The sequence below is a fragment of the Heliangelus exortis genome, chromosome 7 (assembly GCF_036169615.1).
Source record: "Heliangelus exortis chromosome 7, bHelExo1.hap1, whole genome shotgun sequence".
Taxonomy (NCBI): domain Eukaryota; kingdom Metazoa; phylum Chordata; class Aves; order Apodiformes; family Trochilidae; genus Heliangelus; species Heliangelus exortis.
In genome coordinates this window covers 5,006,894-5,019,374 of record NC_092428.1, presented here as the reverse complement: position 1 = coordinate 5,019,374, position 12,481 = coordinate 5,006,894, and the positions used below count along the sequence as shown (strand labels likewise).

Genomic DNA, 12,481 nt, shown 5'->3' with positions numbered 1-12,481 from the left:
ACACATCCAATTTCACTCCCTGCACTCCAACCCTGCAAGGTTTTTGTGCCATCTCACAGCCTCTAATGGCTCCATGTCCCAGGACACACTTCTTGTGTGACACACAAGACAGGGCTGTCTTTATCTAAAAAAAAAAAAGAAAAAAAGCAAAACACACCACAAAAAGTAACAGTGATGTCTCTGGGTCAGCATCTGGGAACCAGGAGGACTGTAATTTTGTTGAGAACACACTTGGCACAACCACTTGTTACAGAACAAATACAGCCTTGCCAGGCTGGTCAGGCAAGGAAGGAAAATTTGTACCTGCAAACATCTCAAAATATGAGAGCTGGTTCCAAACCAGACCCTTCCACAAGACCACTCTGCCCAACACTCCTAGTCCATCTCAGGTTCCTCACCAGAGTTTTTCACAGGGAGCATTCCTCCACAGAGCATTAAATCCATGCCTAAAGAGGGTTTATCCCTTGTTTAGAGGTCACTAAAATCTTTGAGGATTTTGGTTAGTGTAAACACACAAGTAAAAAATTATTATTGCCAGTTAACAACAACTAATAAGAACATGAGTGATCTTACACAGATCTACCTGCTGCAACTCACACACACACACACCTTTCCTTCATTTCTGACCAACTTTTACAAAAAAAAGCAACATTGAGGGAATGCAATAAAGCCTCCTTACCATGCAGGGGGTTTTCTGAACACCAGACTGGATTTTGAAAGCTGCTGCACTGATATCTTCAAATCGAATCAGCTTGTTACAGCTTGACAGGCTGGTCCTGCTGCTTGACTGAGGGATGCAGGAAAGGGCATCCCTAAGCAGCTCCTCATTAGGGCTCAATATCTTCATTTCCCAAGTCTTCACATCCCCGTTCAGGTAATCCTCCTCACCGAAATCTTTCAGTCTCTCAGGGCTGATAGAGGGTGGTTTCTGCCCGATAAGGCCATTTCTTATGGGCCCACCCTCACAGCAGTGAAGGCCACAAAGTGCTGGGGCATCTTGTTTCTTTATTTTATTGTCATCCCTAAAAGCAAATAAAGGAAACTTGTTAGAAAAGCTGGGAGGATTAAAGGCTTGACACTCAGCATCTGAAAACCATGCACATCTCAGGCACTCTTTGCAAGCTTCTACAAGGCAGACTGAGTTACTGCCTGTCTTGGAGGTGGAATTGAAAGCTTCTATAACCAGCCAGGTTTTAGAAAAGTCACAGACAACCTGGCACGTGGACAATCTGGGGAACTGCCAGACCCACAAAAATAAGGCAGGCAAAATCCGTGCTGCCAAGGCAGCCAGATCTCCCCTTCAGTATTTAGCAATGCTCTCAGTTCAGTGGTCCTAGAAATTTTGGGGTAGTTGGAATTGTATTTGCTAGAAGCAAGTCCATATTTTCCAAAAAAAGGGCAAATAGCTGCTGCAGACCATTCCCTCATACTATTCATAGCAGTAACAAATGGTGTTGTACACAGAGTCTTCTGCTCTGCTCCTGCACACTTGCAGAGCATCCTCTTGACAGCTGTGTCATCAGCTGCCTGGTGACAGGAAAGAAAGTACTTCCCTAAGGGATAACAATCATATCCAACTGCAGAACTAAAGATCTCCTGATCTCCCAGTTAGCACTTCAGAGGTAAAAACATCTCTAGCTAAGACAACCCTCTGATGCCACACAAACCTCCTCCCCACAGCAGCTTTGGAGAGGCAACACCTGGCAAAAAAAAATTTGTTGGTATTCCTACCTGAGGCCCTCTTATTTTATGGTCCATGATGCTCAGGAGCTCTACACTTTACTACAGTGCAGGATTTTGCTGCCCTACCAACAAATAAAGAGTAAAATTTCTAGGAATTCCTGGAACTTGGAGAGTAAATGTGAGGGAAAAGAAGCATTAAGCAGAAGCCCAGTAATTTGAGCTGATACCACCCCCAGTCTGTGGCTATGATCACACAGATGGTATGGGAGGGACCCCTCTATGGGAAGGACTCAATTATTAATCTATTTCCTACAAAATACTCATGTTGGGTGACATCAGAGATTTCAGCATCATCTCCAACACAAAATGGTTACCACTTTCCCAAACTACTTTGGAGATTTAAGTTATGCAGTTGTTCATCAGCAAGGCTGGCTGAGGCAAATCTCAGCCCAGTTTTACAGCAGCAATTACACCACCGTGATCACTTAAAAAAAAACTTTTAAAATATTCAGAAAGAGCTGCTTTTGGCACTGTCATCCATTCTCTTTGTGGCCCCTTTGTGTCTGCCAATAGCTCTGCTTCCTGCTACATCTCCAGTGGTTCCACTGAGGACTTCACATCACAGTGTGGACAGCAGAAAAGGTTTTGTGACTTCAAGAGATGGGCCAGCAGCATCAGCCATTCTGTATAACCTCACAGGAGGCACAAAAAAAGGACAATTTTTGTCCTTTCTCTCTCCAAAATTAGTGAGTTCAACACTAATTTTCTGAGATACAAAAATAAAATATTTATATGTTTGTAATATGTTTGCGTTGACACTTGTGAACACTGAATGATGTTAAGCTTCCAGTGGTAATTCTCATGCATATTAATTAAATGCAAAGATGAGAATCAGCTCAGTGAACTTGTCCCATGGTTCTGACAACAAGCAGCAGCTGGCACCATCTAAGAGGCCACATCTCTGTTAGGAGTTCATTCCCTATTTTTGTCCTCTCCCCAGTCCCCAGCATCCCCCCTTCAAAAAAACCCCACACATTTTTCACACCACAGTAGCCTGTAACTGCCATAAAAATTACAAAAAGAGAATAATATATATAGCTAGAGAACAACATATGCAGCTTATCACTGGGTGTATTCTCTGTAATGCTTAGAATGGTATTTCTGAAACTGGCAATGGATTAAAAGGGTATATGTAAAATAATATATAAATTGATCAAAACTTGGGATTTTTCTGGGTCAAATTCTGCTTTTAACTGGCTGGTATTTAAGACATGAGATAAACTCACACTTTTTCTTTGCATCTGTTGCAAACAGCTACAAAAATCCATTAGTTTTCAGCCAGGCATTACCACAAAAAGTCCACTGATGACCCAGGGTTTTGCCAGAAAGTACAAACTACAGGGCAGCACACTAGGGTCATTACATATTTTCTTATCTGCAAATAAAAACAAAGAACAAAATTGGATACTCTTTTGGTTCTACTCTTTGATTTCCCCCTGGTTTTTGTTTTTTTTTTTAACTAAAGAGAGAAGTAAACCAGATTCTCAGTCCTTGATCTAAAGCACTTCCCTCATGAACAGTGATTATTTTTTCAGGATTCTGATGGAGATAACACCTTATGACCACTGGAAAAAAAAGACCAAAAGGAAAACATGCAAGATATGTGTAAGATTTTCAACCTTGACGTTGGTTTAAAGCACATCTGAACCATTGCTATCTCAACTTGTAGTATGAAAACTGTCACCCATTTGTACTTGAATGATCAGCAACCCAAGAAATATCACCCTGCTCTTTTATGTGTTGTGCATATTAATTTCTTATGGACTTTTATTCTCCTTCTCCATACATATTTTCACTTTCCAGTAGTGATTTATATATTTCCATACTGAATCCCTCTGGGAGTGCTGCTGAAAGCTCTCAAACTCCTGCAGAAAACAGTGGGGTTAGGTTCAAACACCCATCCCAAGGAGACAACCACTAACCACTGACATTTTTCCTGTCAAACACATCAAATTCTTGGCATGGATCAACTCAGGGTGAATTTTTTTTGCAGGTAGGGTCAAAGCAGGCAGCAGAGCATGCAGGGGCTCACAAGGAGATAGCATCTGACTTCTCATGCACAGTAACAGAGCAAGGCCCCTTTCCAGGGGTTGTGCCCAGCAGATATAAAACTGAGCCAGCATAAATGCAAACCCCAGCATTATAAAACATTTTCCCTTTTTTGGAGTTTGTCTGAGAAAGCATTCCTGAAAAAAGTCTGTCTGTTTCCAGCCATAAGATAAATACCCAGCTGGCAAGCTGTGTTACGTGGTTATAAATGGTGACATTTTACCTTTCAAGTGATTAGTGAAAGCAAACATGAAAATACAGCTTATAAACCTACTTTGTCAAGAACAGCTGCTCAGCACAACTGCAAAAAAAAAAATGAAAGAGAAGATCTGTATGCAGACATTCCATGAATAATTAAAGAACTGGGAAAAAAATAGCATTTGTTTAAGCAGATAGCTTATTGGAGTCTTAAAGTCAGTGCAAAGAGAGTGTGTGCTGGAATGTACTCTCAGAATGATAAAAAGCAACAGGTTGGACTGAATAATTTTTCTGTTGCCAATTTGTTTGGTTTTTTTTTTTAATAGGCTGGTCATTTCCATTTAGTTAAACAGCATCGGGGACAAGAAGTTTGGAAAAAATGGTAATATTGCTATAGAAATAAATGAATAAAACCAAGAAAAAATAATTTTGGGAAGGTAAAATATAGTAGTGACACATTCTATGCCTGGAGACCACTTTTGTTGCCTTCGTTACAGTGAGAAAGAAATGGCCATGCAGGTGTCCTGCAATGATGGGCACATCCCTGTCAGCTGAAGCAGATGTAGATTGGCTTCCTCAGCATCCATGTGGCCACAGAATAAACAGATTAAACTGATACATTGGAGCTCTTCAGCTTCTAAAACTGAAGGAGCAAAAAAATTTACAGCCACAAATCTTTAGAAAATAGGCAGCTGGGAAGGATTAGTCACCATTTCTCCCAGTATAAATGCTAGGGGTGTATCAGGTGGAAAAATTCAAAGTGTGCTGCTTCAGAGACAGCCTTGCAAAAAGCAAACCAAACCATTTCAGAGTAAGACTGAAAATCTCAGCATTTCTTTGCCATTTCCCCAGCAGGCTTTGTCATCTGCATTCACCATGATACACACTCACCAGAAGAAGAACCAACAGTGCTGTGCAAGTGCTCTACTGGATTTTAACATCCTGAAAACTCCAATCCTAACTGCTCAGAGGCACAGTGCAACCTGAGGAGCATTAAGCTTGAATAACACCTCAAACCATTCCACTGAATTGGAGCAAGCCTTTAATTAACCCCTCATTACACAGGTATATATATAGATATATATATTTGTACATAAACTCTACATGTGGGTTTTTCCTTTCATTTTTTAGTGCTTTGGGGATCAGGGGTTCTTAAGTATTTATCCATTTGCTGCCATCATTTTCAGGCTCCCTGAACACCTTCCTGGGGCACCCTGAGCAGCAGACATTGGTAAGGTAAAATTTTAGAGATTGGTCATCTGCTTTCTCTTCTGCATTTTTAACGTTTGCAAGTTGAGAATATTTGTCACAGCAAAAAGTGACCCCTTTAAAGTCACCTCTACCTTATATTTCAAAGTGTTGAGCAGAGATGGGTTGTGCCCTGGGAGGGATGAGATGGAGGGAAGCTTAGTTTATGATGGAGATGTGTCTAGGGCTGGCATCTCCTCCCAAAGGAGTGAGAGAGAGGTAATCCAAAGATATGACAGAGAGGGCCCTTTCCCTCATCCAAACCTTTCCTTTACCCAGAACCTTCCCAGCTCCATTAATCCTTCTTATTCCATGTTCCCAGCCCCATCTGAATGCCTGAGCTTTCCACACCCTCCAACACCTTTCCTATTTGTTGTAGTCCCCTTTCCCAATAGCTCTTAAACACTCCTGCTTCACCCCAACTGCTTTTGGGAGCACAAATCCCCCTGAGCTCCCTTGCTTTTGCTAAATCCCTCTTCTATTTTTTTTCCCCTTATTCCCTCAACAGCAGCAATTCTTTACAGAGCCTCAGGAGGTTGTGTGAGCAGGAAATGATAGAAAAATTGACATTTGCTGAGATATAGATGTCAGGAAGCATCACAACAGATGGCAGCTTCACTAGCAGCAATTCCAGTGCTTGGGAGACCCTTGCAGGATTACAGCAAACTCCCCCAGGCATGGGGAAGGAACCCACCAGATCTCTCTTTGACAATACAGTTAAAACAGATCAAAGAAAATATTGCTCAACCATCTCTTTCTCAAATTGTCATTATTTTGTACAACACTACTGCTTAGGAACACTCTTTCTGAGGCTGTCCCACTACAAAGCTGAGAACTGCAGGGTGGAAATTTCAAATGTGGCTCTGACATAGCCAACCCCGAGGCAAAGAGTTCCTAAATCCCAGAGGAATCAGCACCATCTTCCCCTAAACAGGAAGACAAATTTAGTAAACATTAGCCCAGCTGTATTGCTGGAAACTGGGGCACAGACAGATCGAGCTGCTTGCCTAAGACTCAGCAGGAAGTTCGTAGCAGGACTACTTATCAGGGTGTCTTAGAGACTAAGGGATCAGGGCTTAGTATGCCACAAAAATTAGGGGATGTGAGTGCCCAGCACAGATGGGGACATAATGATCAAGTTTGGAGACTGAGAAGGCACCCTGAGCTCTGCACATCCCCTCCAAAACTGCTGATGTTCCCCCAGCAACAGCAATGCCAGCTCAGGTTCCTGCAGGGAGCGACCCAGCTGCATGATCACTTCTGATAAAATATCTCCTTACTTTCTAGCACTACATCTGTGGTCATCATCTCCTGCCAGTCCTCTCTGTACACAGCACTGAAATGCAACTCCTCACTGCTGGCAATGGCAACAGGGTGTCAGCTGCTAAAGAGATATCATGAGAAAAAGCAATCTGAAAGCAAGAACTCAGAAGGTCACCCCTCTTGGTTACCTCTGCTTCAGCACCTTCCAAGTGTCCCTTAAACAGCTCCATCCCTCTAAGCAGTTCTTGCAGGACATCCACAGCTGTGAATGTCAAAGGATCACTATCAAACACTGCATGAGATTTAAAGTTAAAAATTCAAGTTACTAAAGTTACTTCAAGTAACTAAACATTTTTTTCTACTTTAAATTAAATGTATTCTGAATTTAGAGCTTCTCTGGTGATAACACATCTCCTTAATTCACTTGTAATAAAGAAGAAACAGTATAAGCTAGTGGGAAGTGGTCCTCTGAGAAAAGGACCAGTTTAAGACACTCAGTTTGATGCAGAACATCAAATCACATCATAGGTGACAGCATTTTTTCAGTGCAGAACTGGAATCCTGCCCTGCCCTGCCCTTTGGTGTTCCAAGAAGGTTTCTTAACAGCATCAAGACCTTTGAAGCAATTTCTGTTTTAAATATTAGAGACATCTGTGACTACAGGTGGGATGCAGGAAATGAGAATTGCCCCTTCTTAACACCACATCTGGCAACTCCAGGTTATGCTTCTGCTAGTGGTGTCCAAATAATAAAGAATTGGATGAAAAAGCAATTATGGAAAAAGTTAAGAGTGAGGCTGTGCAAACACAACTGTGCCACACGGGTGCTCAATCCCCAACAGGTGCTACACAAGGGCACCAAATGTCTCCTGGATTCCCTCTGCAGCACCCAAGCCTGAAAACAGGAATTCCAGAATAAGCACCATAAGAAAGACAACCACAGAACACTTGTAATAACAGAATCTGAGACAGGTTATCCCCAAAATAAACTCCCAGAGTTGACGGGCCAGGGTTATTTCTAATATTGTACTCAGAAAGAAATAAAAAAGCTGAACTCCACGAGTTTAAAGTATTCAAATCTCCACTGTCTCAAGTGCCACTCAGACCCACAGAACCCAGAGAGATATTGGGAAAATCATAAATTTTTTTTTTTTTTTTTCTTGGAAAACAAAGGAAGGAAAAAGAAAGCATTTACCTATACAGCACAGCGACTAAATAAACAACGAGGCGAAGCAAAACTCCAACTACGACACCATAAGGAGGCAGGAGGGGTCCAGGGGTTGTCATGTCCGTGGTCCTGGCCCTGGGTGGACCCCCAGGGCTGACCATGACCCCTGAGGAGGAGGAAGGAGTGCTCTAGCTCTAAGTCAGACAGCAATATTCTCCAACCTTTGCCAGAAAGGATCGTAGTCTTCATCTTCCCTGGAGCGGTTCCTGGGACTTCTGTTTTTTAACACCCTGAAGTAGAGCAACTGGGCTGCAAAATACATTGTAAGTCCTGCTGGGAACCCAAACTGGGAGACTGTGGGCAAGGGGAGACAATTGCCTGTGAGCAGTGCCAGCCTTGCAGTGCCCGGGTGGGAAAGAGCAGGAGCTGTGCTGCAAGCAGCTCTCCAGCCCTTGGCTTGGGGGAGGGCAGTGCCTTTGAGAGAGGTGGCTGCTGCTATTTAAAGAGATTATTTCAGAGGCCAACCTGTCCTTGTCAATTTGAGTCAGGGCCTGGATTATGCTGGGGTGACGCTCTGCTGGCAGGATGCTGGGAGCTTTAGTTACTGCTGAGCTGGGGAGCACCGTGTAGACCTGCTGTGGGCACTCAGGTAGGAAGAGGCAGCAGGACAGGGATGCTGATGGAGGGATCCTGGATCCTTCAAGGCATCTCTAAGGACCACAAGGGACACAGATCTTTGTGACAGGAGGTGCAGAGAGAGAAGACTCCTGACTTAGGTTGGATATTAGAAAGAATTTCTTTAGGGAGAGGGTGATCAGACATTGGAATGGGCTGCCCAGGGAAGGGGTGGATTCTCCATCCCTGGAGATATTTCAAAAGAGCCTGGATGTGGCACTCAGTGCCATGGGCTGGGAACTGCAGCGGGAGTGGATCAAGGGTTGGACTTGATGATCTCTGAGGTCCCTTCCAACCCAGCCAATTCTATGATTCTATGACTTGGGTCAGGTCTTGGAACAAGCAGAAAAGCAGAGATCATCAGATCATACAGGCAGCAAAGATCATCCAGGGAAAAGACTGCATCAAGAAATATAAAAATACCCATCTAAATCTGCTCTTCAGTGCCTTGAGAGAGTGTTTAGCAAGGGCAGTGCCAGCTCTCCAGATGCAGGATGGTTGTGCAGTGAGAGTGGGAGCAGAGGGTCCTTCTGTGGCTCCTCTCCTCTATCACACAGCCCTGATGGAGCACAGGCTGCCCCTCAGTACCCTCTGCTTTCTGATGAGAGCACACAAAATCTCCATCTCCAAGACAGAGAACAGGCAGGTCACCAAATCTAACCCTAGCCCTACCCAGTGAGCAATATTGTAAACTGCTTCCAATGGGAGAACCAAAATCAATGAGCAGGCAGACTCCTGGGATCTCCAGGAACCTCTGAGCTGTGCTGGTGGAGCCTTCCCACTGATGTGGCAAACAGCTCCGTGTTCCCTCAACTTCATCAGTGAAGATGAGGCTCTGGATTCAGGAGTTTTTCCTGTCTCTCCCCCCCTAACCCCTTTGCCTTCCCCCCTCCTAGTTGGTGGATGGTGACACGTGGCACCCATGGCCACAACCCAGGAGCACAGAAGAGACAAAAAGTCATCAGACTGCTGCCAGCACTTGCAGCTCCAAGTCAGGCTGAAGTTCAGGCCAACTTCACTGGTGCCTTGAACCAGAAGGAGAAGGTGGGTGGAGTGATTTGCTGATAAAAATGCAATGCTGGGCAGGAAAGGCAGCTCAAAAACAGTGAAAATTCCACTGCTGAGCTTTCGGGGGTCTGGGAGCCCAGGCTGATGCATCCAAGTCTTGGCATGAATCCAGGTCCCCACAAAATGGGGCCCTGATCTGTGATCAGCACTTGCAGATGATGCAAAAACCAGGAAATAGGATTTTTGGGAGCACTGGGCCAAGCAGTTGGAAAAAAATTCCCCAAGCTGTGTCAGGAACAGACGGAGCATTGAATTGCTGTCCTTCCAAAGCACCCCCCTAACAAGGAGCCCACCAGGGAAAAATAAATAAATAAAAAAAAGAGATATTTGGAAATTTCTGCTGTAGTTTTTGGCCCACATCAACCATTCATTCAAAGCCTTTCCCTGGGTGTGTGCTGGAAATGCTGAGTGTGCAGAAGGTACTGCAGCACTGCTCATTGCTGTAAATTAACCATGACCATTTTCTGAGCTGCTTATTTCCTTAATGAGAGATAAACAGTTAAACACACACTATTATTAGATGTGTCTTCCTTTCATTCTTGCCTGTCAAACTTCATTGTCCTTACAAGCTTCTTGTGCTTTGTCTGCCACTCCACAGAGCCACCTTCACTCTCCGAGCACAAAGAGGATGGGGCCACAGCAGCAATTGGATTTTGTCACCTTTCACAGGCACTGGGTTTTTTTTTTTAGTACCTGTGTGTCTTCTCTAAGACATCTCCCTTTGTTGTTAATGGAATCCTTTAAATAACTCTGCTCCCTTCCTCTGGGAAGCTAATCTGTTCTCCTACTTCTTCCTAATATCCTTCTCCAGGAAATACCAATTTACCTCCTTTGTCTTTACTAATGCAATTATTAGGAGTTGGCAAATCTGCTCCCGCTGCCCAAGAACCAGAGCTCTCCAGCAGAAGGCAATACCCCCCATAAATGACATTTTTTTTTAGGGGCAGTCTCACTTGAAAATGTCTCAAAATATGCTTGGGATGAAACTTAAGCACGTGTTTTATGCTTTTCCATGCAGGATTGAATACACTTGAACTGCATTAACCCAGCAAACACCAGGCACAGCAGCTTGGTGTCACACTGCCACCAAGAGCAGCTCCTCAGGTATTGGGGGGGAAATCCAAACCCTGTCACCTACAGTGCCTTCTCCTCCATTTCCATCAAAAAGCAGAGTAGACCCCCTATGCATCTGAACTAGATGGCCATAAAGGCCACATCCCATTAGTGACTGCCCTCATACTGTCTTCTGCTAATTCCTTTTTCAGACTGAGCACCTCTGAATCAACTGGCAGCAAGGGGTTGTTGTCTGCTGCCCTGGAAAATCCCAGGATGCCCTCATTTCTCTCTGCTTTTGCACTTCATTCACCAAAGAACTTCTCTAATATCACTTTTTAGCAACCAGAACTCCTCTAGCTTCTCCACTATCACCTTTTAGTAAGCAGTTCTGCAAACCTTTCACTTACACTCCCACTCTTGGCTCTTCACTTTGAAGAAGTCAAATACCTCTTAGCTAATGGACTGAAATACATTCATTTCATTTTATTTATTCACCTTTTATAGGATCAAGCCAATCATCACCAGCAAACCAAAACATGTGGAGAATGAACACACTACTCAACTTCCAAATAAACCAAACTCTTGAAATAAACATTTTTCAACTTCTGGAAAGCCATGATCTTGAATAATTTGTCTAACCATTTCCAAACCTGTTCACAGTACTTTGAAAAACACCTCAGGTAGTGCAGGAAGGAAAAACTCCCTTTTGACTTTGACTTTTACCTCTTTTATATGGTGGGGAGGGGATGTTATAGGTCAGATGTAATTACATGACCAGTATGGCCAAGTCAAACCCAACATTATTGCCATGAAACTCTCAAGGACAATGCTAAGTTACAGATCTCCCCCAGATCACATTTCTTTTTAAATCTAGAGTTTCTTACCTCCTCCCAGCAGCTTTTTGGCAGGTCCTAAGGGAAGCAAACCAGGGCCCCAGTGCTGTATAGCTTCTAAAAAGTTTCATTATTTCATTTATATCTTCCATACTTTATATCTTCCATTTTCATTTATATCTTCCACACTGCTACAACTTGTAATTTTTATGTTTGTGGTAGGAAACCAGGGGTGGTGAGACCCTGGCACAGGTTGTCCAAGGAAGCTGTGACTGCCCACACTCTGGAAATGTTCAAGGCCAGGTTGGATGGGGCTTGGAGCAACCTGGGCTGGTGGGAGATGTCCCTGCCCATGCAGGGGGATGGAACTGGATGATGGTCCCTTTCAACCCAAACCACTCTCTGTTTCTATGATTCCATGGTCATCATTTAAATCTGCACAGCTTGAAGTCTACCTGAGACCTCAGTAAAACCAGGCTCTCTCAGGGGCACCCTATACCTCTGAAATGGCAAGGTTTCAGCAGTGATTTTATTCATGTCATAAAATATTATCTTGTATTTTGATCATTTGACTCCAAAAGAAAAAACAAAACAAAACAAATCCAAAGACTTTAATTAAGGAACTGAATTGAAATTCAGTGCTCACGTGCTAGTGGGCAAGAATCAAAGTTTAGGACTAGAAAGAAGTGGAAAATCCAAGTTGCAGAAGAGCAGTTTTACACTCCTGGGGTTGTATAGCTGCCTCCCTGCCTTCCTCCCTCCCTCAATCCCTGGCACACCAACCATTACAGGAGAGCATAATACAGAAAGTAACAGCTTTTTCTCTTTTTTTGGAAGATCTTCTAAACAAGGTTATGCTCTTTTTCCCAAAACTTAAAAATAAAATAGGACCATTTTGCTGTGAAAATGGAAAACACTGCTTCATTCTCTTGCAACCAGAGGGAACTCAGTAGGGACAGCACTGGGGAAAAAGGTAATTACCACTGCAAATGAAAACTTCATTGAATTACAGGACTTGAAAGATGGTTTTGAAAGGTTAGCCAAGTTTTTCCCCACACTAAATCAAATTAGTAACATACCCAACCTCAGTGAGAACAGCATGGGTGGGAAATGATAGTCTGCCCAAAAGAATTCCTTGCAGATTTTGATGAGTTGCAGAAGTAAAGAGGGTGGGGATGGTC

General features: G+C 43.4%; 1 protein-coding gene across 4 annotated transcripts in view; it reads right to left on the bottom strand.

Moving 5' to 3' along the window:
• LOC139798144 (L-threonine ammonia-lyase-like) overlaps window positions 1–8,139 on the bottom strand; it is a 30,934-nt gene extending 22,795 nt beyond the window's left edge. Inside the window, exons 1-3 of one of the 4 annotated variants that reach the window (XM_071748319.1) lie at window positions 7,890–8,139; window positions 4,067–4,093; window positions 680–1,022 (exon numbers count right to left, since the gene is read on the bottom strand). In XM_071748319.1, coding sequence (XP_071604420.1) covers window positions 680–1,022; window positions 4,067–4,093; window positions 7,890–7,990 — 471 coding nt within the window. In that variant the 5' untranslated portion in view covers window positions 7,991–8,139. Of the gene's footprint in view, window positions 1–679; window positions 1,023–4,066; window positions 4,094–7,695 lie in introns of all 4 variants that reach the window. The other 3 variants (XM_071748317.1, XM_071748321.1, XM_071748318.1) reach the window with 3 other exon arrangements.
• Between the last annotated feature and the right edge of the window lie 4,342 nt (window positions 8,140–12,481).